The sequence below is a fragment of the Jatropha curcas genome, chromosome 8 (genome assembly GCF_041381405.1).
Source record: "Jatropha curcas cultivar XTBG-Jc1 chromosome 8, XTBG_Jcur_1.0, whole genome shotgun sequence".
Lineage (NCBI taxonomy): Eukaryota > Viridiplantae > Streptophyta > Magnoliopsida > Malpighiales > Euphorbiaceae > Jatropha > Jatropha curcas.
This window is the reverse complement of record NC_143158.1, coordinates 6,228,574-6,255,582: the sequence shown is the minus strand read 5'-3', so window position 1 is coordinate 6,255,582 and position 27,009 is coordinate 6,228,574. Positions and strand designations below refer to the sequence as shown.

At 31.9% G+C, this 27,009-nt stretch overlaps 1 protein-coding gene and 1 long non-coding RNA gene across 3 annotated transcripts; one reads left to right on the top strand and one right to left on the bottom strand.

Moving 5' to 3' along the window:
- The first annotated feature begins 10,670 nt into the window (after positions 1–10,670).
- SVL5 (SHV3-like 5) lies at positions 10,671–13,970 on the top strand. 2 transcript variants are annotated; one of them, XM_037637073.2, is made up of 9 exons: positions 10,671–10,996; positions 11,085–11,372; positions 11,463–11,572; positions 11,661–12,152; positions 12,237–12,285; positions 12,368–12,652; positions 12,731–12,873; positions 12,975–13,455; positions 13,544–13,970. In XM_037637073.2, the coding sequence occupies exons 1-9, from the start codon at positions 10,885–10,887 to the stop codon at positions 13,867–13,869; spliced, it is 2,286 nt and encodes a 761-aa protein (XP_037493001.1). In that variant the 5' UTR covers positions 10,671–10,884; the 3' UTR covers positions 13,870–13,970. The 2 variants fall into 2 exon arrangements, with proteins under 2 accessions (XP_037493001.1, XP_012071459.1); XM_012216069.4 differs by having other exon boundaries at positions 10,672–10,996; positions 11,661–12,156; positions 12,237–12,278.
- A 1,912-nt stretch (positions 13,971–15,882) lies between these two features.
- On the bottom strand, positions 15,883–18,370 carry LOC110009391 (uncharacterized). The gene is made up of 2 exons (XR_002284281.3): positions 17,840–18,370; positions 15,883–16,815 (listed from the first exon to the last, which is right to left on the bottom strand). It is a non-coding gene; the product is annotated as an uncharacterized LOC110009391 (long non-coding RNA).
- Between the last annotated feature and the right edge of the window lie 8,639 nt (positions 18,371–27,009).

Here is a 27,009-nt window from a genome sequence, read left to right as displayed (position 1 = left end):
TATATAGGAAAATATCTAGATACTATTTCAAAATTGACGTTGACATTTATTTTTCACATGGTTCTGGTTTTTTTTTTTTTTAATCTATGGCTTATGGAATTTATATCTTAGCTATGAATTGATTAAAGTAGGTTTATTGCTATTTTTTCTGCTGTCTGCTTGTGATTATGATTAATATGTAAGTGAAATAGTATTCATTTGTTAAATATAATTTTTATTTTTATGATCTCCAATAAATATTTTTAATATAATTAATGTCTTCCTTATGAATAAGTAAATTCTTAAATGGGTAGTGAGGGATTAGGTTATTGATTAGTTCCTCTAGAAGCCGTTCATTGTGACCAATTCAACGTTCTAGAATTCAAAAGGGGGGCTTTGTTCAATTGAGTAATTAAATTGGCTTACCATAGTTTAGAGGGAAAGACAAAGTGTGTTTGAAAAAAAAAAAAAAAAAGAAAACCAAACTTAAATAGACTTTCCAAATAGAAAAGTCTAATAATCTAGTATTTAATATATTTGTAATTTTAAATGTTAATAACAATATAATTAGTTGATTTTTGTAATTTTAAATGTTAATAACAACATAATTTAGTTGATTTTTATATATACGTGTTTTCGCATTCAGATTAGAGATACTCATATTTAAAATACAATTTATTTATATAATTAATTGATTTTGATAGTGCATCAAAGAAGCTATCAAAAGTAAACTCAAGCAAATGAAACACAAGCAATAAACAAGAAGAAATTGTTGCAAATAAAATAATTTTCGATTACATAAATTCAATTTGGCTTTATCAATGTGTCTTTTTGTGCTTGTCCAGCATTAGTGTTTGGTTGTGGAGAACACTAGCCAAAGTGGAAGCCACATCCTTGCCAATAGAATATTGGAAGATGCATTCCTCAAGTGGGTTATATTAATAATTAATATATGAAGAATATATGTATTAATAGTTATTTCCTTTTAAGAATTTATTAATAATTAATTTATTAAGAATACATTAGTTTCTAATCTCGACCTTTTTTCTTTTTTTTTTTTTTTTGGGATACTGAGGAGGGGATACCCAGAAGGCCAATCAAAAGTTGACTACTCTAGATCAAGATATGGCCTGAATATCATCCCGAGGCAAAGCAAGAATCTTCACAGGGCAGACTGCAACAGCACTTTATAAGCAGGGGAATCTATCGCTAGGTTTACGAGAACATCAGCAACTTTATTCCCTTCACGGTACACATGCTGGAACCGAACCACCCATTGACGATCAAGGAGAGCCCAGCGCTGCTACAAAACATTGTGAAAACGTAAATTGAAATTCTGGCGAGCCTAAACCAGCTGTAAGCTCAGAAGGGAGTCCATCTCCACCACCACCTGCCTGTAGCCAGCCTCCAAGCGCACTGTAACCCAGCCAAGAGCGCCTGCAACTCAGCCATCAGAGAAGAGCAACTTCCCAAACGAACCAGAAACCCACAACACCACCTCCCATAGGAATCCCTGATCAACCCACAACAAGTAAAATGTACCATGAATTTTGAGAAAATATTATGTTAAATATTCAATGATAGTATAATTTTTTAAAATATATGTTTTTTAGCATTAAAAATTTCAAATTATTTTTTTCTTATTTATTTGTATAATAATTTAGTTCACATAAAATATTCTTATTAAATAAAAAAAACACATATTATGAAAATTGAAATATTTAAACTAACAAGTAATTGCAAATGTCATTAAAATAAAGATAACTATTGGTTGTTTTAGTAATTAATTAATTTGTTTCAAATTATATAAACTATACATATCAAAAGCATGCATAACATGGGAAAATCAAAACAATCTAATTCAAGTTAGAACAATACATACGAACTCATGGCCTCAAGATTATTACAACTAGAGTAGTTCTACGGTTGTACCAAATCAACCCCATATATAATATGTAATTAAATTTAATTTAAAAAAATGATAAAAAAAACTAATTAATAAATATTAGAAAAAAAAACATATATATTCTTAGTTCTTAGTTCTTAGTTCTTACCACACATCACAAACCGAAAACAAACCAAACGCAAAACACGTAAAATCACACATTAAATCTACAAAAACACAAAAATTGATCTCTATGCTCTTCCATTCTCTCCTTTCTTTATTAGATAGAAATCAACAACCAAAAGTAGAGAGAAACAAAATGAGTCTTAAGTTTTGGGTTGTATTGATGCTCATGGCCATAGCCATGGTGACTAAGTCTACGATAGCCGAACCTGCAGTTAACGGCAGCAACTCCACCAGGAAGCTTGTCGGAGACGAGATCAATGAAGACGAAGAGATGATGGTGGACTCGGAGGCAACTCACCGTTTATTGGCTGGCAGACGTAAATTTAAAAAATTCCTTAGCTACGATGTACTAAAAGCCAATGCAACTCCATGCAAGAAACGTGGAAATTCTTACTACGGTTGCCGAGTGAAAACGAAGGCTAATCCTTACCGGAGAGGTTGCTCTGTAATTACACTTTGTTATAGGTACACCCATTAACAACACACAAACTCAAAATATTAATTTTATATATACACAACACGTGTATTTTTATTTCAAGAATTATTGTATTCTATTGCTAGCTACTCTTTTTGGGTAGTCTCATGTTATTTTCTTGGGTGTTCTTCTTGATTTCCAATTTCATATATACATATATATACATACTTATAATTAATTAGTTTTTGGATTTCGATTTTTTTTATTTCTATTGTTTTGTTTTTATGTACATCTACAATGAATATTTTCATATTCTTTTTGAATATAAAATTAATTTCGAGATCCGTAGTGTCTTTTAACTATATGAGTGCTATATTTTAGTGATTTGTTATAGCTAGCTATTTTCCAATAATTTTCATTTCTACAAATAAAAGTAAAATTACAATGAAATGATGGATATATTATATCACGCGCAATATATGGACACGTGATTATTTAAAAATATAAGATTAAAAAAAAATACTTTATTACTTTATTTGGTCTGTAATTACCGGTATTCAAAAGTTCTTGAGCTTTTGACTACGTCAGTCTCGAGTAATGCAGGGTTCAAATAGGGATGACTCGATCAACCAGTATAACAATTTCTATATCTAAAACTCCAAGCCGAAATTTTTAGGGAAAAAAAAAAAAAACCCTACTACTGTGATTCTTTGCTTGGGATTTTTGTCTTACCTTTGATGAATTCAAGCCTTTGTAAGTTATGCTAGATCGAGAATGACATTAAAAAAAAAAAAAAAAAAAAGAAAAAGAAAATCCTTTCTCTCTCACTTTCAATGGGCGTTGGCCTTTAATTTAAAAAACAAAAACTTTTTATCATCTAGTTTTTGACAACTTACATTACACGATTAGTATTGTTACTCCTTTGGTTTCTTTATGATATAATAATAATAATAATAATAATAATAATAATAATAATAATAATGATAATAATTTATTGAGAAAGAAAATACATTAGATATTTTTTATTAATATTTTAATGTATAGATTATAATATGAATGTAAACAAAATTTATAAAAAAAATTAATGAAATGGAATGCAAAAACTAAATTCATGATTTAAATAAAGTGGAAAAATAAAAAATAATAATAACTCAAATAAAATAATGCCTTGAAGATTAAGAAGTAAATAATAGGAAAAAAAGTTTTTGACTTAAAATAATAATAGAATCTATAGCCAAAGAAAACCAAAATTTTGTGTGGTGATTTTTTTATGATATGTATTAGTAATTTATAATAAAGTGGTAATCTAATAAGATTTTTAATTGAGTTAATATAATGATTCCTAAATAATTATAATTAAGTTATTCATCTTAAACTTTATGTTATATTATTGGAAGTACAACAATAAATTTAAATAATAAATATCAATTTTTTAATTCTTTTTATTAAATTTATTTATTATTTTCTTAGAATTATTTGCTATAAAAGTTAGCTAACATAGGTCGGTTATAGATATCAATTTATCATTTATTATTTAATCATTTTATTTTATTAATAGTTTTATTTGAATGACTTAGATTTTTTAGTAACTTAAATTAATATAAAATAATTAAATAACTATTTATGCAATAAGTTAGTTTACTAATTAATTAACATTAAGAAGTTAAAATATTATTTTGAATAATATTATTATGCAATAAACTTTTATTATTTAAAATTAATCATTTTACCAAACTTCCATTATTTAATTACTTGTTTAAATTAAATATCACCAAGAAATCATATTGGATTCTTATTTTTGAAAATATAATTCATTAATAATAATATTAAAAATTACAAATACTCATGTGTACTGAACATAGAACTTTACTATTGGTAACTAACAAAATTTGCTTATCTTTCAACAAACTAAAAGAATTCATATTATTCTAAACAATGAAACTAAAATTTAAAAATATAATAATAGATCTTTCCGCTTGAAATCTTAATAAAAGACATAAATCTTCATAACAGCAACTAGTTTGTTAATTGATTTTGACGACAAAATAATAATTCTTCTGGATCTTTTATACTTGGATTGCTTGGATTGTTTTTTTAAGAATTAGCAACATATGACTAACACATATGAGTTTACGCTACTGTGCATCAATAGCATCAATGGAAGAACATACCGTACTATCAAGTTCTATTGATCAAGTTCTTCTAGATCTTCTATACTTGGATTGTTTGGATTGTTTTTTCAAGAATTTGCAACATATGACTTTACGCTAATTTACATCAATAGCATCAATGGAGGAATAAACCGCACTATCAAGTTCTATTGATCCAAGATTCACACCTGCAAATCAAGATCTAAAGTCTCGAACCCAAATAAAATCAAATATCATTTTTTTTAAAAGGAAAATATCATATTATTTCAATTAGTAATAAACCCTCACGAATAATGGACCATCCTCACAAAAAAGACACAAAAAAAATTCTTAAACATCTACAACCTCAAAATAAAATTAGGGTTAATTAAAAGGCCAAAGAGAAAATAAAGAATTCGATTCTTATATTCTTACCATGTACCATTATTGATATGCGATATAATTTTTTTTTTTAACTGAATTGAATTCTATATTTTTACTATATTTAATATATTGTATAATTTCTTATTTTATCATTTTGAACTCTTATATTCTTACCATATTTAATATATTACCATATATAATATACATCTTATTTAGTATATAATATAATTTCTTATTTTATTCAATAGAATTTAATATTTAAATAAGAAATTAATATAATCAATCAAAATTAAATTATCTTTATTTTTTCAACCAATAAAATTAAAATCTTTAAATATATTATGTTCTTATCATACTTAATATATACAAGTATATCATATATAATTTCTTTTCTTATCCAATATAATTTAAATTTAAATAGAAAATTAATATAGTCAATCAAACTTATCTCTCATTATTTTTTTACCAATAAAATTAAAATCCTTAATGATACTTTTGTCAATCCATAAATTTAGTGCGAACAATTTTTTACGATTTCAATGTTTTTCATCTTCATTCATATTTTTATATATATTGTAGATAAAATTAGGAGAAAAATTTTGCCAATCAGGTGTGATTTTCTCAGTGGGAGGTCTCGAGACAACAAGACTAATTTGGTAAGTCTAGGACAATTCATGTTGTATAGCCCGTAGTATTATTTCGGCTTATCATGCCCCAAGAATAAAAAAAAATATATAGAGAAGAATTTCACTCATTTCTTTTAATCTTTTACACTATTCTCAATTCTTATCTTAGTACAAAACTAATCTTATTTTAGCATTTACAATTGTCCATGTGTAAGTTTCATTTTGAATTCAACGGTTTCATTATAATTTTTATTTTTTATGTTTTTGAAGGGAGATTTTTATTTTTATTTATTAACAGAGAGTTTTAAAATATTAAATACTAAACTTAATTGAAAAATAAAACATATAATTTGGTAAAAGATTAAATTTAAAGTAAAATATTAATTTAAACAAACCACATTAAAGTTCGATTTGTATGGGCTTAGCTGAGACGGTCTTCCATGTTATTAGAGAGTGCTGCTTTGTGAGGCAGGTCTGGTATGATCTTCGTGTGCCTGATCCTTCTCGCTTTTTTTATGCTAACGTGAACTTTGAGGTGTGGTTGTTAGACAATCTCTCTAGTCAGCATGATCATCATTCAGGAGTGAAGTGGGCGACTGTGTTAATTTGGGGTGAGTTGTTGGAAGATTTGGGAAAGGAGGAACAAATGGCTCTTTAATGAAGAACATATCACTATCCAGAAGTTAAGAAGGGATATTCTTTTCATTGCTCATGAGTCGGCTGTGTTGGTTTAGAAGAGCAGAAAATTAAGGAAGAGAAGGAAATTCTGCAGAAAATGAAAAAAAAAGCTGCAGATTTTTTTAAGTGTGAAGAAACAAATATTCACTTCTTATTAATTCCATTACACCATAATGTAAACATTTATAGTAGAGCTAGTCTAAAGTTTGTTTACCAACTTTCCATAAGTCAAGGAAGGTTGTTCACCAAACCTACCTAAAAGCAAGGTAGTTCACCTACCTCTTGACTTCAACAAAATACAACAAAATCTAAATGACTTTAACAAGATTTCTCCAAAAACTGTCAACAACACTTGCATCAATTTTACTTCAATGGAGCTGTAACTGTAATTTTAACACTCCTCCTTGATGCAAGAGTTGAGACAAACATCAAGTCTATTCCTAAGAAATTCAAATCTTAATTTTTTTGTAATGCCTTGGTGAAAATATCTGCTGCTTGGTCTTCCGAACTGCAATGAACAATCTGAATTTTGTTTTCCTTTTCAGCTTCATGAATTGCATGGTACTTGATTTTTGTATGCTTGGTTTTTCTATGGAAGATTGGATTCTTAACCATAGTGACAGCTGATTTGTTGTCACAAAGTATTTTAGTTGGATTTTCTTGCTGAAAATTCATAATCATCTTCAACTCCTCCTCCATGGCAGCTCTCCACTCAGGCAATTTTAAGGCTTCATCCACCTGAGTTGGTTCAAGTGAGAAATCATTACATCTGCTGTAAATTTCATCTAGGGATCTAGTCCCTCTAATTGCATAATCATCTTCATTATCAACTGGAAGTTCTTGCTCTTGCTGAAAATCAAGAATTGATTTAGAATTTTCTGATTCCATTTTACTCCAATCCCATTCACCTTTCTCATCGAATTTGACACTCCTGCTGACATACACCTGTTTAGTAACAGGATTCAAAATTCTGTAGGCTTTGGATTCACTGCTGTAGCCTACTAAAATTCCTTTTTCAGCTCGTTGATCCAATTTTCCTCTTTTTGCATTTGGAATAAATGAATAACATATGCTTCCAAAGATTTTGAGATGACCAACCGATGGTGTAACTCCAAACCAGCTTTCGAAAGGAGTTTTTCCATCAATAGCTTTGGTTGGAAGCCGATTTTGAAGATATACAGCAGTGTTTACAGCTTCAGCCCAAAGAACTTTGGGTAGATTTTTCTCAAACAAGAGACATCTCGCCATATTCATCACAGATCGATTCTTTCTTTCACTTACACCATTTTGTTGAGGTGTGTAAGCTACTGTTAATTGATGGTGAATGCCAGCTTCTTGCAAATATTGCTTGAATTGATTGGATGTAAATTCAGCCCCATTATCAGATCTTAAAATCTTGATTGGGGAGCCAGCTTGATTCTCTACCATTGATTTAAACTTCAAGAACATTTTGAAAACTTCAGATTTGAATTAGAGGAAATATACCCAGTAGAATCTGGTGTAGTCATCAATAAACAATAGAAAATACTTGCTGCCATTGTAAGATGAGACACTCATAGGGCCACACACATCAATGTGTATTAATTCAAGTTTCATAGAAGCTCTCCATGCTTGATCAGATGGAAATGGTGTTTGGCTGAGTTTGCCTAACTGACATATTTCACATATACTGCTGTCTTCTTCAACTATAGATGGCAAATCAACAACTAACTTCTTGGATTGTAGCAATTTTAATGAATTGAGATTGGTGTGACCAAGTCTCTTATGCCACAAATCAGATTCTTCTTTATGACTCAAGCAAGATTCTTCTTTGAAGTCTCTTAAATTTAGAGGAAAGCTTCTCCGTTTCATTTTGACAGCAAATAACTTTGAGCCAGAAGGATCACTTATTTCACAAGTTTTATCTTTAAATAGCAAACTGTAATTCTTATCCAGCAATTGACCAACCGAAAACAAGCTTTGATTTAGTTCCGGTACATAAAGAACATCGGAAACAAGCTTTGTACCTGAAGGAGTTTGTACAATCACATCTCCTTTGCCTTTGACATCAACAAGCCTACCATCTCCAAGTCTGACTTTTGAAGAATAGGTTGTATCCAAGCTATCGAAATTCACCAAGTTTGGTGTCATGTGGTTAGTGCAGCCACTATCAACAAGCCATGCTTCTTTAGCTTCAATTGAGACACCACATTTTTCAATTTCATTTACTGCAAATAGTTGTTCTTCATACTTTTCAGAATTTTCGGTGACTTGTGCATGATGATGGGCTTGTGTTTGCTGATTTGGTTTGTAGAACAAACTTTCTCGGTGTGACCAAATTGCTTACACACCTTACATTGAGCTCCAGGTCTGAACCAGCAGTAGTTCTCAGTGTGGTTTGTTTTTTTGCAATGTGAACAAGGTGGAAATCTGTCCTTCCTCCAATTTTTTTTGAAATTCTTCTTCATTTTTGGTTTTCTATCAGTTTGCTGGCCTCTTGAACCTCCTTCTTGCATTTTTGTTTTATGAGTCACAACAAGAGCCTTCTCTCCAATGGTTTCTTCTTCCCTATAGGCTTTTCTTTGTTCTACAGCTTGTAGAGCATTTGAAAGCACATTCAAGGATATTTGTGACATGTCCCAAGTTTCTTCAAGAGAAGAAATCTTGGCTTCAAATTTTTCAGGGAGAGTCACCATAACTTTCTCCACAATTCTCTTCTTTTCTAACTCTTCTCCCAACAATCGAATTTGGTTTACAATTTTCATAACTCTATCAACATAATCTTTCACCTTTTCATTTTCCTTCATTTTCAACATTTCAAATTCTTTTCTTAAATTGAATATCTGCATCTGTCTAGTTTTTTCAGATCCATGATACTCAATTTTTAACTTCTCCCAAGCTTCATGTGCTGTCTCACATGTCATAATCTTGGTGAAGATAGGATCTGCAACAGCTGCATGGATATAGGACAGAGCTTTTGGAGCCTTAGCAACCTCTTCTTCATGTTGTCTAATCTGCTAAAGGGTTGGATTTTGATTAAGAGGTGGAGGTACTCTGTTTTCCTCCACATACTGCCATAATGCAAGCCCCTTGAAATAAGCTCTCATCTTCACAGCCTAAACATGATAGTTTTCCCCATTAAAATGAGGTGGTGAAAGAGACATGCTGCTGGAAGCCATTTGAGGAAAAGCAAATAAACAGAAAAACTTCACAAATTCTGGTTTATTTGGTGGCTTTCTCTATGACTTTCACTCAAACACACACACAGCCCTTTGAGATCAAGGTTGCTCTGATACCACTTGTTGGTTTAGAAGAGCAGAAAATTAAGGAAGAGAAGGAAATTCTGCAGAAAATGAAAAAAAAGCTGCAGATTTTTTTAAGTGTGAAGAAACAAATATTCACTTCTTATTAATTCCATTATAGCATAATGTAAACATTTATAGTAGAGCTAGTCTAAAGTTTGTTCACCAACCTTCCATAAGTCAAGGAAGGTTGTTCACCAAACCTACCTAAAAGCAAGGTAGTTCACCTATCTCTTGACTTCAACAAAATACAATAAAATCTAAATGACTTTAATAAGATTTTTCCAAAAACTGTCAACAACACTTGCATCAATTTTACTTCAATGGAGCTGTAACTGTAACTTTAACAGGCTGACGCCGTGGTTGCTGCTGTTAGCATAGCCGCCCTGGTAAAGAAGTGAAATGGATTTCATGGTCTCCCCCTGCGCCTCCTTTCTTTAAACTTAACACGGACGGTTCGGTGGCAGGGAGTGTTTCTTGTGGTGGAGGCCTGCTTCGATATTGTCATGGTAGATGGGTCTGTGGGTTTGTCTCTAAGCTTGGTCAGTGTTCGGTTCCAGTTGCGGAACTCTGGGCAGTCCTGGAAGGTTTGAAAATGGCGCAGCAGGAAGGAGTTCATTTTCTTTGTGTGGAATGTGATAGCCAAATGGTGGTTCAGCTCATTAATGGTGTGGTCTGTTCATCTGGTGCTATTCAGCAGCTGGTTTTGGCGATTCAGTCCCTTCCCAGACAACATTGGACTTGCCAAAATCAAGCATGTGTTTAGAGAGGCTAAATTTTGTGCCGATTTTCTCTCCTAAGAAGCCTACAACTATCCTATGGGCACTCATTTACTGGTGAATCCTCCTAAAGGAATTGGCACATGGCTTTTACATGATTCTACTGGTGTCTCTCATCCTAGATTGTGTTTGTAACTTTAGAGCTTAGCTCTCATTTCTTTACCAAAAAAAAAGTTTGATATAATTAAAGTAGCAAAGTATGGAGTTTATGTTTGAGCCACAAATAGTTAAATGCAGTTAGGTCCTAAAAATAGTAACTCAAATGAGACCATAAATTAGAACACGGAAACAACTCGGTTAATCTGTTTCAACATTAACAGTAACTGCTATCTTAATTTGCTAGTAATGCGATAAATATGTGGGAATTGTTAAAGAAACGTTGCACATTCAATCCTTCTCTCTCTTAATTCCCTTTTCTTTTCCATTTCATTCCCCTGAGGAGTTTCAATTCAGATTTGAAACTCAACAGGGAATGTTTCGTTTCTAATTATTTCTTCTTCCAGCGCAGTTGCAGAAGAATAATTAGTATTCATTTGAAGAAAATGGTGATGAGGTGTTTGCTTCTGATGATTTTCTTGTTGATGCATACAGGAACGATTATAGCACAAGGATTGAAACCTCCAGCAGTAAAAAAGAAATGGCTAACTCTAGATGGTATCACCTTTCTTTTTTGTTTGGATACTTGTATTTTTTTTTCTTTGCGTACTCGTAACCTTACAGATAAAGTTTGTCTGGAATGCAGGTAAGCCGCCCCGAGTAATTGCCCGCGGAGGGCTTTCGGGAGTTTTCCCAGAATCGAGTAATTTTGCAACCGACGCTGCAAAGGAATTACCAGATGTGATAATACTCTGCACTGTACAAATGACAAAAGATAGAAAAGGAATATGTCAACCAGATGTTACGCTGGAGAATTCAACAAATATAGATATGGTATACCCTAATGGAAGCAAAACCTACAAGGTTAACGGCAAGGATGTTGAGGGGTGGTTTAGCATTGACTATACGTCACTAGAGCTCTCCAATGTAACATGTAAGTCACATAACTCGAACTAGTTGTGTCGGCTGTATGAATCTTTTCTTTAATTTAATCGAACAAACAAATGATTAATTGACTGTACAGTGATGCAAAATATATTCAGAAGGCCAAGTTCATTCGACGAGATGGTACCCTTGTCTACTCTTGAAGATCTTCTTAGTTCTAAAATTCCATCCGTTTGGTTGAATGTTCGGGTACTATATATATATTCCCTATCTATCTGTAATTAATTAAATTTATACGTTATTCTAAATTATTGTATGTATGTATGTATATATGCAGTATGATATGTTCTTTACTGAACACAAGCTCAATGTTGCACCATTGCTTCAAAAGCTTCCAAATATCAGTTACATTTCATCTCCAGAAATAGGTTTCTTAAAGAAAATGAATGGAAAAGGTAAAAAGGCGAAGACCAAACTCATCTTTGTTTTCCTCGGTAAAGAAGCAGTTGAACCCACAACCAATCAAACATATGGTTCAATACTGGAAAATCTTGCCACAATCAAGGAATTTGCGTCTGGGATTGTTGTTCCAAAAAATTATATTTGGCCTGTACGGAAAGACAACTATTTGGAGGCTAACCCAACTAGTCTTGTACTTGATGCTCACAAACAAGGTTTAGAAGTATATGCTAATGGATTTGCAAATGACTATGCAAAGATTTATAATTATTCATATGATCCAGGACTTGAGTACTTGAGCTTTATCAATAATTCCGAGTTCTCAGTTGACGGCGTGATATCAGATTTCCCCAACACAGCATCATCAGCTGTCGGTAATTTTTATTATCAATGAGTTAATTATGTTTGCTCTGATTAAAACATGCATCTAACCGATAAGCTCTTTTGGACGCAGGATGCTTTGGCCAGTATGGTGGATTTAGCTTGCCCAGAGAAGGTAAAGAGTAAGACGCTCTCCCTCTTTTAATATACCAAAAACCAAATCAACTAGCAGATAAAAGAAACAAAAAATTTGCATGCATGCAGATAGTACTGTAACGATAATAACTCACAATGGAGCAAGTGGAGTTTACGCCGGCTGCACAGATCGTGCTTATGAGCAAGCATTGAAAGATGGGGCGGACATAATAGATTGCACGGTTCAATTGTCCAGCGATGGCACGGCTTTCTGTATGGATTCTGCAGATGTTTCAGTTGAAACCAATGCAATGTCTAACTTCATGTCCCGTTCTTCTACCGTCCCTGAAATTAAAGAGTCTGCTGGAATCTTTACATTTGATCTCACATGGGCTGAAATTCAGACATTGCAACGTAAGCTTTCAATCTATCTAAGTCTAAACATCTATCCGTCAAATAATGAATGTAAGTCTCTCTTTCTATTTCTCTCAGCTCGATTGTCAAGCCCTTATGGTAACGATAATTTATTGCCAAGAAATCCGGCCTATAAGACCGCGGGTAAATTTTTGAAACTCGCTGAATTTTTAGAATTTGCAAAAGCCAAGGCACCAACTGGAATCTTAATCAACATAGAGGTAAAGAAAAGCCAGCAAGCCAGCAAGCAGTTCTTCGTTTCATCTTCCTTTTTTTCTTATGTTAATTCAAGAAAATTAATTACCTCCATTTCTGCGCACAGAATGCTCCATACCTGGCTTCAAAGAAAGGTCTTGACATAGTATCCGCTGTTAGTTCTGCATTGGAAAAAGCTAGTTTTGACAAACAGTCCACACAAAAGGTCCTAATCCAATCAGATGATACTTCAGTATTGTCCAAATTTAAGAAAATTAAAGCATACCAAAGAGTGTTGCACCTCAAAGAGGAAATAAGCGATGCACCCAAGAAGAGCGTAGCAGAAATCAAAAAGTTCGCTGATGTAGTCAATTTGCCAAGATTCTCCATCATTCCAACTGACGGCCAATTTGCTATGTACATAACAAAAGTCATAGATGAAATGCATGCTGCCAATCTCACCGTATACGTCTCAGTCCTCAGGAACGAGTTTTTAAATCTCGCTTTTGATTATTTTTCAGATCCTATTATCGAGATTGCTACTTATAATTATCTCAGTGTCGATGGGATTATCACCGAGTTTCCAGCAACAGCATACAGATATTTCAGTAAGCGTTATTAATTACATTGTTAACATCATTAAATATGCTCAAAACTGACTTATATATATTTGTTGAACTTGTGATCGTATTGCAGCGAATTTATGTTCAAATCCCGAGTATGATTATCCATACATCATCGCGCCTATTCAACCACCAATGTTACGTCTACTCCTGATCAGTGATGCTAAGGTGCTACCACCAGCACCATCCCCTAGGCCAGTCCTTGCTGCTGACGATGTTGTTGACCCTCCACTACCAGCAGTAACCAAAGTCACCAACTCTAGTAGTAGCACTCCTGCTCCGAAAGCCGATAAACCTGAAGATACTTCAAGTGCTGCCTTGCCAAATATTGCTGATATGGGTTTCTCATTACTGGCAGTATTGTGTTCCTACTTCCTAGGGGATATTATTCACCAGTGACTAACAGGCATTATCTTCTTCTTGTTGTAATTGCTACTATATATAAGAGATTGATCTTCAGCTTTCAATCAATGAGATGGTCCGAAAAGAACATTCCCTGCTCCTGTGCATTATGTATCTTTTAGCTATAAAAATCTATGCATAGTTTAAGCTAAAATGGTTTCGGCAAATGACAATTCCGGCCATGACTCCGACCACCATTCCAGCATTACACATATTTTTCTAAAAAAAAAATAGAATAAATAATGCGAATATGATCTTTATAAAGAATTAATTATAAATTTGATATATAAACTCTCAAGGGTATTTGACTAAGATTAATTTCTATTTTGCTGTACTGGACTTTTTATTTATTTATTTCTGCAATTAAGCGCATTTGACTGAGATGAATAGCAAGACCAAAACTAAAATGGCTAAAACACACGCAGATGGTAAAAATTCACGTGACCAGCACGTGAGTGGCCTAAGAAAATAATATAATTGCCTATCTTTTAACTTTATTAAGCTAAGCTCAGGGCAAGACGAGCGCAGGAGTTAATTTTGGTTGAATGCGTTAAATTTACTCATAAAACTTTATAATTTTAATCTTATAACATTTTTATTTTTGCGAATGACTCATTTTACACTTGAAAGCATAAAATTTTGGTAATATACATACTTTTTCAAAACGAATGTTTAATATCAAACTTTTAGGGTTTTTAGATTTTATCTATAAAATATCGACAGACTTAAGAAACAATAATTTCTATAAATTTTAATTACTTAATAAATTTAATAAATTTAATTTTGCAAATTAGTTTCTTTAATAAAATAATTTTGAAAATAATTATTTATACTGAGTCAACCAATTTAGTGACGCTGCATGGGCCTTAGCAACCAAAAACCAAAATTGGACTTCTTGTTTATTTTAATGAATAATGTAGGAATTTTGGTTTCCTTTGTCTACCGGAGCAATGGTTCCGGCGAGTAACATGCTGTCGGGTGATTGGGACTAGTGGAAACGTTGATGGGTTTGAATCATCTTCGGGGCTTACCCTTGCTGGTATATGTGTTTGCTTGCTTAATTAATCCGTACCTATCAAAATATAAGTCTTTACCGCTTTACATGGAAATTAAAATCTTTATCTCACGATATTATTTAATCATATTTCATTCATTATATTATATCCGATGGTTAACTCTTATCTCAAAATATAAAAATCGTTTAAAGTTCTTATACAGAAATTTAAACAGCAATAGATTTTTCCAAATTATATTAATAAAATTAAAGATAATATGACTAAATTATTTTTTATCTCACATTATTACTCATATCTTTATGTTGTATCTAATATAAATAAAGATAAAATTAAAAATAAATAATCTATTACTCCTTAAACTATTCAAAACAACTTAATACCTCCGTTTCATAATACGTGTCACATTTGAGATAATTTTTCTTTTCATATTTATTCTTTATATATGACCAATAATTATTACTTCAATTTAATAGTTTTCTTAGAGAATTAGTACTAAATTAATGATAATATAATCAATTTATTCAATAATTTATTGTAGCTTAAACAAATTTAATAATTTTTTTAAAGAATGTGAAATTTCAAATGTTACAAGTATTATAAAACAAAGATAGTATATTTTAAGACAAACAATCATCATAAAACAACTTATATTTTGAGATGGACGAAATATACATAAGGGGAATTTTGATAAAAAGAGATCATTTATTACTGTCACGATTCACTTTCATAGGCCGGACCGGCACTAGGGCCCAGGTAGGCTTAAGGCTACCGGAACCCATAGTAAGCCTGGAACACTATTTATCAATCAACAAACTCAATAAGAATATTCAATTGGACGGCCCAATATAATAATAACAATACTGATCATTTTAAGGCCTTAATTCAAATACAAACATATATATTCATCACTTATTAGTTGTTCAATTTTCTCCGACCCGTAGCATATTCATTCACAAAGTATAATCATAATCTCATTCATTGGGCTCCAACCAAATATTCAACCATAAATTCAAATTTATCAAAATAAGAGTTCACATTTAATTATTATTATTGTTACATACATAACACTCCTATAGTAATTGCAAATATCTCCGACTGTTGCAAATATTAGGGGAACCTAGCTAGATAGAAACTACTGTATAAAACTAGTTATTACTTCAACAAACTCTATGGAGAAAGGAGGAAGAGCGCTTCAATTTCTTGAAAAAGGAGTGAGTATAAAACTCAGTGAATAATAATAAATATAGCACATGCCCCAAACATTCACACGAGATGATTCCTAATGGCACTAAGATGAACACTCGATCAATCACGCACATGGCAAACAATAGCATCTGCATACAATAGCACGTTCACATAATCAAGAAAGTAGAGATTGGTCTGTGGCATCACCGAGACTCCTGACGAATCGTCCTCACACATGACCCGCCCTCTCATGATGTGTGCACCAGGGATCCGATCCCCATACATGGCAATCGGTCTAATTCTCACTTGATAGGCCCTCTCATTGTTTTTTCATTCTCTTTTCTTTTCTAGCACCAACAGGAGGCCACCCTACGGTTTTTTTTCATATCATCCATATCACTAGTGGTGACCGATTTCATCTCAATTCCACACAAATAAGGCATATCAATATCACAACACAAATAATCAAGCAATTTATTCAATACAAGATACATCAAATTAATAATTAAAATGCTAATATGAAGATATAATTACGGTATTAACATATGAATATAATTATATATTAATAATAAAATAATAATATAGAAATGATTACTAAGTTAATATTTAAACTCTTTTTTTATATGGTAAATATTTATGCATGCTAATGATGATATGCACTATTTACTATTACTCACAGTGTGTGGTGGCAACACAGCTCAACTGACATTCTTCGAGAAAGTTGAGGAGAAACCCGAGCAATCTAAAAGAAGTAAGGAAAATAAAGAGAAACCCTGTTAATAACATAATTGATTACCTAATTATTTATAAATTTCTAACTCCTATATCTATAGCTATTATTCTAAAGAAATTCTATCAAAAATTCGACAAAGCCTCCCCTAAAAACTGGACTAAACCACTTATTCAAAATCATAATTCGATAATCAATTCTCAAAGCTCATCTATTGGGCGATTCATATCAATTAAATCCCATCCGCCGTATCCAACATTTCACGATTTCAATATATATAATTTGATATCAACATAATCATACCCCAAATTTCAAATATCAAGCACCCAAATAATTCTAACTTGATAATAATTACCATTCAATTACATAAATATCATAAACAAATCAAAACTAGTTTATTCATAAAAAAACTAAACTATTTTATTTATATTACTCTACTCATATAATCCAATTTGTTGCTATTTAAGCATGCCAACTTTAATAACTAACTAATCTAACTATAAAAGACTAAAATATTCTATTAATATTAAATTCACACAAATAATTCAATTTATCACTATCAAAATAAATTTACTTCACTAGCTAACTAGATTAAATTTTCTAGGATTATAAAACTCACGTTCAACCCACTTTCTACAATTTCCGGCTTTAAAGCCCAATTTCTAAATTTGTATCAAATAATTATTCAAAGGTCAAATGAGGTCGGATTGCAAAACTAATTATAAATCTGTGATCTACGCGAAGAGAGCAACATTCTGTCTCTAGGGAGTTCCGGTCATCGGAGTCGCCGCCGCCGTACACAGTGGCCGGAGCGACGGCAGGCCCAGATCGAGCAAACTCAACATCACCTTGATCCAAATTTCATGTAGAGTCTAAATTTAATGTCAATTTATGCTAATTAAATCGATTTTATCCAAAACCCCAACTTGTAATTATTTTTGAACCCAAGTTAAATCTTTTCTAAAATTTCCAATTAATTCAAAAATCAAGTAAAATAACCTCTAGATAATCATCAAGGGGAAGGATAGTGGCCTACCTAATTGACAGAAGTCGCAGGAAACCGTTGAGCTCCCTAGAAAATAAAACCTCAGTCATGCGAAGTCGCGTTTTCACCGCAAGCGAAAGTCACACGTTATCGAAGAGAGGGGTAGAGAAATTAGTTGCTTAGTTCCTTTACTATCGCCGGTAGACTCTCTTTCCAGCCGACAGGAGCAGTTTTCCAGTGACGAGAGAGAGAGAGAGAGAGAGAGAGAGAGAGTGTGTGTGTGTTGTGGAAGAGAAAGAAAGAAACGGAAAATAAAGAAAAGAAAAGATAGCGGTTCCGGTTCCAAAAAAAACTGGAAACGGAACCGAACCGGAGAGGGGTAGAGAAATTATTTGCTTAGTTCCTTTACTATCGCCGGTAGACTCTCTTTCCAGCCGACAGGAGCAGTTTTCCAGTGACGAGAGAGAGAGAGAGAGAGAGAGAGAGAGAGTGTGTTGTGGAAGAGAAAGAAAGAAACGGAAAATAAAGAAAAGAAAAGATAGCGGTTCCGGTTCCAAAAAAAACTGGAAACGGAACCGAACCGAAAAGTTCCGGTTTTAGTTTTGGTTTTGGTTTGGAACCGAACGGTTCCGGTACGGTGATAAAACCGACGGTTCCGATCGGTTTTTCGGTGAATCGCATAATTTTAAATTTTAAATTTTGAAGACCGGTTTTCAAAATTTAATAAATTTGTGAAAGTTATTTGTAAAAAAAATACACCTAAAAAATTAAAAAATACTTCAATTAAATTTATTTTTTTAAAGACTTGAACATAATTATTTTTTTAAAAAAATTCTTCAACTGAATTTATTTTTTGTTTAAAAAAGTTTGAACATAATTTAAAAAAAAAAAGGCTTGAACTTAATTTTTTTAAAAAAAAAAAATAAGTTGCCTACGTATTCTCTTAGCGTTTAGAGGAATCAAAGCCCACGTAGTTCTTACTTACCTTATACCAATTTCACCTCTTTTACCTTCATCGCTATTTGCACCACCAGTTGATGTTCCCGTTGAGGACCCATCGTATAAATCATATAAATCTTCATTTTCTTTTAGATTTTCTTGTGCTCTTAGTTCGGCCTTGCTCCAATCATCCACGCATGATTGTGCTTCTAATGAATCGGGTGTCATACGAGATCGTGTTTCATCAAGTATGTTTCCTCCTTGACTAAAAGCTTTTTCAACCGCAACAGTGGAGACCGAATCTGCTAAAACTTGTTTTGCAATTAAAGAAAGTATTGGAAAAGTATTGGCGTTATGACTCCACTAATCTAAAATTGGAAAATCAGTATTTGCATAATCATCACCAAACTCAAAAGAAGTGGTTAGATAATTATCAAATTCAGAAAAAGAACTGGATTCCCTTGCTCTTTTTTGTCTTTGTAGTAAAACTTGTTGAGCAACACCAACACCACTTACCCTTTGTGTTGGAAATTGTTGAATATTAGATTGAGAAAAATTAGAAGTAGATGAACTAGAAAATTGAACAAATTTATTATATAATTGCATAATATTTTGTTTAACTTCATGCAATACTATATTTATATTAACATTATCTTCTATATCAAGATTTAACACTTCATAATAAATAGTCAAATATTTACATAACCAATTTTACATCTAGGATCAAATACAATCGCAACAAGATAAATGGGTGGTATATTTTTAAAATAAGATAACCATTTTTTTTTCATTGAAAAAATATAATATTTTAATATACAATCATTTTCAAATTCTTGGAGTGCACTAACAATATTAATACACATAGGTAAAAATAAATGAGATATGAGATAATAAACCCCATTAAATTTATAGGTAGCATCATTAAAAATTTTTAAAATATCTAAAATTTTTGCACAAATATCCCAATTTGTGGATATAAATTAATATCTTCAATATTATTAGTAACAAAAAAGCATAATAATTCTTTATAAGAAAAAAACTCGTTTAGTAATTCATATGTTGAATTCCAACGAGTTGGGACATCTCTTGGAAAACGTTTTGGTCTTTTATTATTTTCTTTACAAAATTTAGCCCAACTTTTCATCATTTGGGGATGTTCCCATAAATATGAAATAGCTTTTTTAATTGGAGAAATAAAATATTCAAGAATTTTTAAACCATCTTGTACACATAAATTTAAAACATGGCATGCACATCTTATATGAAAAAATTTTCCACCAATATTTGGTTCACAAATATTTTTAAGGTCAATAATTGATTTAGTATTAGCAGAAGCATTATCAAATGAAATTGAAAAAAATTTTTTTGTCAACTTATATTCATCTAAAATTGAAACAATTATTCTATAAATATTATTTGCAATATATTTATGTCACGACTCATTTCTATGAACCGGACCAGCACTAGGACCTGGGTGGAAGTAAGGCCCCCAAAGCCCGTAGTAAGCCTATATTATTTAAAATTCGCATTCTATTCACAATTGTGGATTCAGGCCCAATAATTTATTTCACAATTATATCCAAAGTACAATCCAAATAATAAATGTCTATACTCTATTTATTCATTTATAACCCAGTTAGAATACAATTGCGGAACTCTACTCCATAATTTACTATCTCTTACATTTACATATTCAATACAATGATTATTACTCCTATCGATCCATATCTCGTTCGTTCGATTGGACTCCAGGATTCTTCTTTCCATCTATTACCTGGGGAGGATTGGAGGGAGGGGGTGAGTACTAGACTCAGTGAGTAGGGTTAGATAACCCTCTCATCCCACACAATCACACAGATGCTAAAATATTTTTATTTGGTAACCAATTAATTTTATGATCATGCAGTTTGTCACACAAAAGACAATACAACAGCAATCACAATTATCATCACCTTCATGTAATCATATCACGTGGAAATTAGTCAGTGGAGTTACCGAAACCCAATGAGCCGTCCTCCCACATGACCCATCCACTCACATGTGCACCAGGGAGCCAATCCCCCATTCTGGCTGGCCAGTATAATCCTCACACGATCGGTCCTCTCATTATTTTGCTAATCTCTCTTTATATATATATACACACCAACAGGAGGCAACCCGGTCATCTCCATCCAATCTAGATCTTCAGGCGCTCAAACAGGAGGCCACCCTGCGAGCTGCGATCAGATCTAAACTATTAGGTGCGCCCAAATAAAGAAGCCAACCTGTGGTTTCAGAATAGACAGAATTATCAGGTGCACACGGGGGCGCCGATCTCCCATTTACCCGGCTAACAGAAATCAGAATCAGGATCCATATAATAGAAACAGAAACAGAATCAGAATCAGGATCCATATAACAGAATCAATCTCACAAACCCATGGTGACCCACTTCATCCCAATTCCACACAAACAAGGCACATCAATATCACATCACAAGTAATCAAGCAATATTTAATATCAACAAATAGTGCAACACAAGATGGCCATAATGCATGATAACATTTAACCGTGAATGCATGAATGCAGGCGGATGATGCGAATTATCTAACACTACTCACAGTTCTTTATTGTCCTCTAAGGGACTATCTTTATTACTGCACGCTTCCAGCATTTGTCTCCACCTTTCGGAACTTACAAACATCTAACATAATAAGAAAATTCTACATTAGAGGTCTAATTCAAGAAACGTACTTTTACTTTAATTATTAGTTTTGGTTACAATTTGCTTTACTCACATATCAAACTAAATTGTATATTTCTCTATATATATAGTTTCCCTATTTATTTATTTATTCGAATTTATAGCCTTTAGATAAAATTTCTAATTATAATAATAATAATAATGATATTCCTAATGATAATAATAATAATAATAATACCTAAAGTTTTAATCCGTTACTACTTATTAAGAATATAACTAATTTAATTCTTCACTAAGTGTTTTATTAAAATTCGGCAGCATTTCCTCTATAAACTGGACTATCCAAATTTTTACATAAACCATATGTCAACACACAGCCCATCCATCGGGCAATTCACATTAACTGATCTCGTCCGTCATAACCATCATTCATTCTTTCGTTCAATTCACACAGTCTATTCATCGGGCACATTTTTAATCAAACTAAAGTCTCATTATAATTAATTATTCTATAACTATTTATTTGTTAATAAATTCCTAAAATTATTATTAGCTAGGAATTTATATTTCAGTACCAACCTCATAGTTATAATTAATATTCATGAAATATATTTAACAATATTTAATTTGATTCACTTAAATACGTAATTAAGTTCATTAATTAATTAATTCGGGATTTATTCAAAAATTGAGAATTAAGCTTTAGAGTGTACCGATTGAAAATCAGATTTTATTTCCGTGATCCGTACAAAGAGGAGAGCATTCTGCCTCTTGGAGTCTCACCGTCCAGTCGCTGGGCCGCCACTACCGCCGCCGTCCACGGTGGCCGGAAAGTCGCGGATGCCCAGAAAATTGCAAAGTTACCACCGCCCAACTCCAATTCCTCTACTGGTTCCATTTTCGATGTCCGTTGAGCGAGATGAAACCTTTAACTGGGCGGATCGGACTTGACAGGAGCTTGGCAATCTCGGTCATGGCGATTTCGTCATCTGAGCTCCATTGCCATGATTGATGGGGGTGAAATGATCGGGTTGAGGAGAGGAAGCGATCTGTACCCTCGCTTCACGTTGAACCTGTCGGAAATGGCGAGAAGTCGCCGGAGATCGAGACGCAGGGACTATCACTTTGCACAGGTCCGATTCGAGCTGATGGAGGTCTCTTTTGCTTGAAAGATGGTAGGAAACATGACCACAGGCGCCAGACGAACCGATCGCCACCTTGCTCTGATCGAGTGGTGGCCAGAAACGAGAAGGAGAGGGAGGAGGAGGGGCTGTCACGCGAGAGGAAGAAGAAGAAGGAGAAGAAAGAAAAAGAAAGAAAAGATGGTTCTAGAGAACTCTCGCCCATTCCGGTTCGATTCGAGCCGGTTTGGTCCAACTCAACGATTTAGCTCGGTTTTTATTTGGTTTACGGGATTTTCATCTAGTTTACAGATCCTGTTTGATTTATTTTTATTAATGTAATTCGGTTCTATTACATTTCTTCAATTTACTCAATATTAATATTAATAATCATGATATTCAATTTTTAAGATAATTAATTCATGTAGCAACCACACTCACATTTACACATTTAAAATACATTAATAGCTAAGGCTCCATATCCATTCTTGAAAATATCTAGAGGTTTTCAATCCGGTAATCCCGATAATGTGTTTTGGGCTTGAGCCCAACCTTGGAAACTTGGGCTTGAATCCGACTAAACGGTATTTGCAGTCCGAGCAGTCGTAATTTCTGATTTTTGATTTAATAAAAATTCACGAGTTTTGAAAATAAAAATTCAGGGTATTACAGTTTATCATCAAAAACACGAAATGTAATAATTCTTTTTTGAATTTTCCAATTATCATCAATCCAATGACATGTAATGCCCATATAAGAATGCATTTGCCAATGATCACTCCAAGTATCACAACAAATTGAAACACGAATTTTCATTTGAGAAAATAGAAGCTCTCACTCTTTTTTTCCTTTATTATATAAAGAACTAATAGTTCGTTTTACAGTATTTCTTGGCACTCTTTTAGCAGAAGGATTTAAAGCTTTTTGACAATAATTATTAAAACCTACTTTTTCACCAAAACTAAAAGCTAAATGTTCTATAGAAATCATTTTTGCTAATTCTTCTTTTTCTATTTTTTTCAGAATATTGAAATAAAAAAAAGTTAGAAGATGCGTACCCGGAAATTTATGTTTGAGACTGATCAACTCCTATTTTTGTTGAATGTTTTGTCTCTAAATGCTTCCAAAATGATCCATAGCCGCCCACTTGTTTAAATTTATAAGATTTTCCACAATAATTGTAAATTACATCGTACATTTTCTCACCTTTGAATTTTTTCGTGAAATGAATGGCGAATACGTCGGAACTTTGTCTTGCTCTTCCAACAATTTGTGCTCGTTGCTCTTGCTCTTCCTCTTCCTCTTCTTGTAATTGCTCATTAAATTCAGATTCTTGAGTTGAAATTTCCAAATTTTCATTTGGATATCCCTCAAAATTAAATTGGTTGGGAATGAAATCATAGATGTCGTTTGTAGGGATAGATGAATATTGTGTTTCTCCAATCTTTCCCTTGCCCTTACCCGAATTTGAGTTTCCTCCACTTGCCATTATATGATAATAAGATATAATTTGGAAAATTGAATAAAAAAGATTAGAGAGAATAATAACTTAATAAGAGAAATTGTAGAGTAGAGAAGAATAATATAGAGTAGAATGTAGTATATTGTAGAGAGAGTAAGTAGAGAGAGTAGAGATTTTTTTGTGATGAATTTGTAAATGAAATGAGGTATTTATAATAAATCCAAAAAATTATTTTTTCCAAAAATACCCTTGAAACTAGCCGTTTATGGCTGCTGGAGAACCGGCGGTTCCGACCGGTTTTGTGGAACCGCCGATTTCGGTTCCAGAAATCTGGAACTGGAACCGAACCAAAAATCTCCGGTTCCAGTTTCGATTCAGACCGGTTCCGGTTCTCACCGGTTCCGTTACGGTTCGAGACTGGTTCGAGTCGACGGTTTCGGTTCCCGAAACCGTAATATGGCCACCCTTATATAGGAAAGAAATAAAGAGAGAGAGAGAGAGAGAGAGAGAGAGAGGTAGGGGCCAACGTGCGCACTAGGTAATTAGTAGGCATGTCGGGTTCATTAGACCGGTGGTTCAAAATTTTTAAAATGTTGAATTAAATCGGCTTTGAACTATTAATTTCGGTCCAATTTTGGATTCCGACTAATTTTAGTGCGGTTTCGATAAACCGGCAGTTCCAATCATAGTTTCCGACGATATATGTATAATATTTTTAAAAGAAAAAAAGTAATTCTAATGTTACATCTTTTTTTTGAAAAAATTAATGAGTTTAAAAAATATTGGTAAATTTCATTTTAAATAAATTTTAGAATATGAATATTCATATAAAAATAAAATTAATTAATTTTACAAAATAATCAAATAAATTATCATTTTATTTTTTTCTAAATGTTATTAATTAAATAAATTATTAGAAAATTTTGAAAAGTGTTTCAAACGATGTAATTTTGAACTAAGTAAATAATTTAAAAGGAAAAAAAAGTTAAAAACAATATAATTTTATGCTAAATATTTCCTTTTTTTACCATTTTAATTTTTAACTTTTCAAGTAAAGTGTATTTACAAAAAATGTTAAGTAAAATATATCATGTATTAAAATATTATTTAGACTTTTAGAGGTGTATATAATATGCTAAGTGGTTATCATTTTGAAAATAAAAAAAGAAAATTTATGGTTCGAACCGGATCAGAACTGTTGGTTTCTGTCCGATTTAAGTTCAGATTTTAACATTTACATGAACTTTAACCGACACGACCGCAGGTTTCGTTCAAAACTTTGAACCGACTATTCCAATTAAGTTCCAGTTCGTCTACAGTATGGTTCGGTTCTAGTTCTATTCTAATTTAAAATGAACCAGTGGTCATGCCCAGTAATTAGGATAAGAAGTTTTAAATTATTATTATTATTATTAGTCAACAACTTTCATTAAGAAGTTGATTTAGGTTTTTACTTAGGATTTGGTTTGGTTTACTTGGTTTCCTTTTTGGTTTGTACAAGTCGACTAGTTAAAAGTGGTTTAATTCAAGGGGACGTTATTTACCTAGCTTTTAAAGTTAAATTTAATTCGATCAGTTTTGAAATTAAAAATTGGGTTTGTTTTAATTACCTATTAAAATTAGTCGAAAAATCGCGATTTACACACAAGTGTTTAAGTATTGTTTTATTAATTGTCATAGTTATTTATATTATTATTTTGATAAATTATTATGAATTATCAAATGGTTAGGAACAACAATAAAAAGATTCTGTACTAGCACCGAAAAAGATGAAATAATAATAACCTAATTAGTTTCTATCAATATTAAAAAATTTAAACATAGATAATTCAAGGAATAATATTAATTTTAATAGATATACAACCTTCAACATCATTAATATCTCCTGTTAAGCATAAATGTAATTTGCTCCCATATGTTAAGTTAAAATCTATCATAAAGGCAAAAAGTATATATATATATATATATAAAATTAATGAATCATGCGCCCATAATATTTTATTTACAATACTATACTGATTTTCTTTTGTAAAATTCTGATTTTCCTGACATCTATATGAGATGAATTTAACTAAAGTGCTTATGTCTTCTCTTCTGCTATCCATATTCTCACCCTCCCATAATCAATTTGTCTTCATCCACCATTTTGAAAGCTTTGATACTTGAACTTCCACAGCTCGTTGAACCTGAAAACCCTTTCGAACTACTCCTTTAATTTATTGAAGGGCTCTTAAATCTAAGCTTTTCTTTTTAAAGAAAAAAGAAAACAAAAGACCAAACTAATTCAATCAATCCTCTAACCCCCGATATAATACAATGGTATCCAAAATAAGAATCCTCAAAAAAAAAAAAAAAGAAAAAAGCATTTTTATCTAACACTCAAAAAAAAAAAAAAAACAGGTCTAAAATTGCTCCACATACTGATATTCACAATCATCTATGAGCTCAGCTCAATCATGAATGGTATAAATAAGTTGGATTTGAAAAGAATTTGTGTTGTATTCAAATTAATATTTTATAGTTAGTGTTTATCTTGATGAAAATTAAATTTTTAAAATTTTAAAATGCCCAATTATCAATTTATTTATTGAAAAAAATTTTAAAATTTAACATTTACAAAATATAGATCCAATCGAATTGCAAAAAAAATAAAAAGAAATTATAAAAATTTCCAACAAAAGATAAATGCAAGGGTGATCATAGGAAGACACTTTAATATTCTCAGCTTTCATATAGATATATAGATAGATGCTCAAACGACTTATATTATGAAATAATAACAACCTCAAAATGACTTATATTTTAAGACAATGAAAATAATTAACTATATTGTTCATAATTAATAATATAATATTTCATCCGTACCGAAAAATTTGATAGTTTGTGACTTTTATATGAATTAAGAAAATTATCGAAAAAAGCACCTCAATGTTAGAAAAAAAAAAAAGAGATAATTGATTAGATTATCTTAATATTCATTTTATTGAAATAAAGTTTTGTTAAGATACGTCTAGAA

Bases quoted from the DNA above. Each gene is read 5' to 3' on its own strand.
- SVL5 (XM_037637073.2), top strand. From the start codon at position 10,885: ATGGTGATGAGGTGTTTGCTTCTGATGATTTTCTTGTTGATGCATACA. The intron at 11,573-11,660 runs GTACTATATATA...GTATATATGCAG, and splicing joins CCGTTTGGTTGAATGTTCGG to TATGATATGTTCTTTACTGA. The intron at 12,874-12,974 runs GTAAAGAAAAGC...TTCTGCGCACAG, and splicing joins GAATCTTAATCAACATAGAG to AATGCTCCATACCTGGCTTC.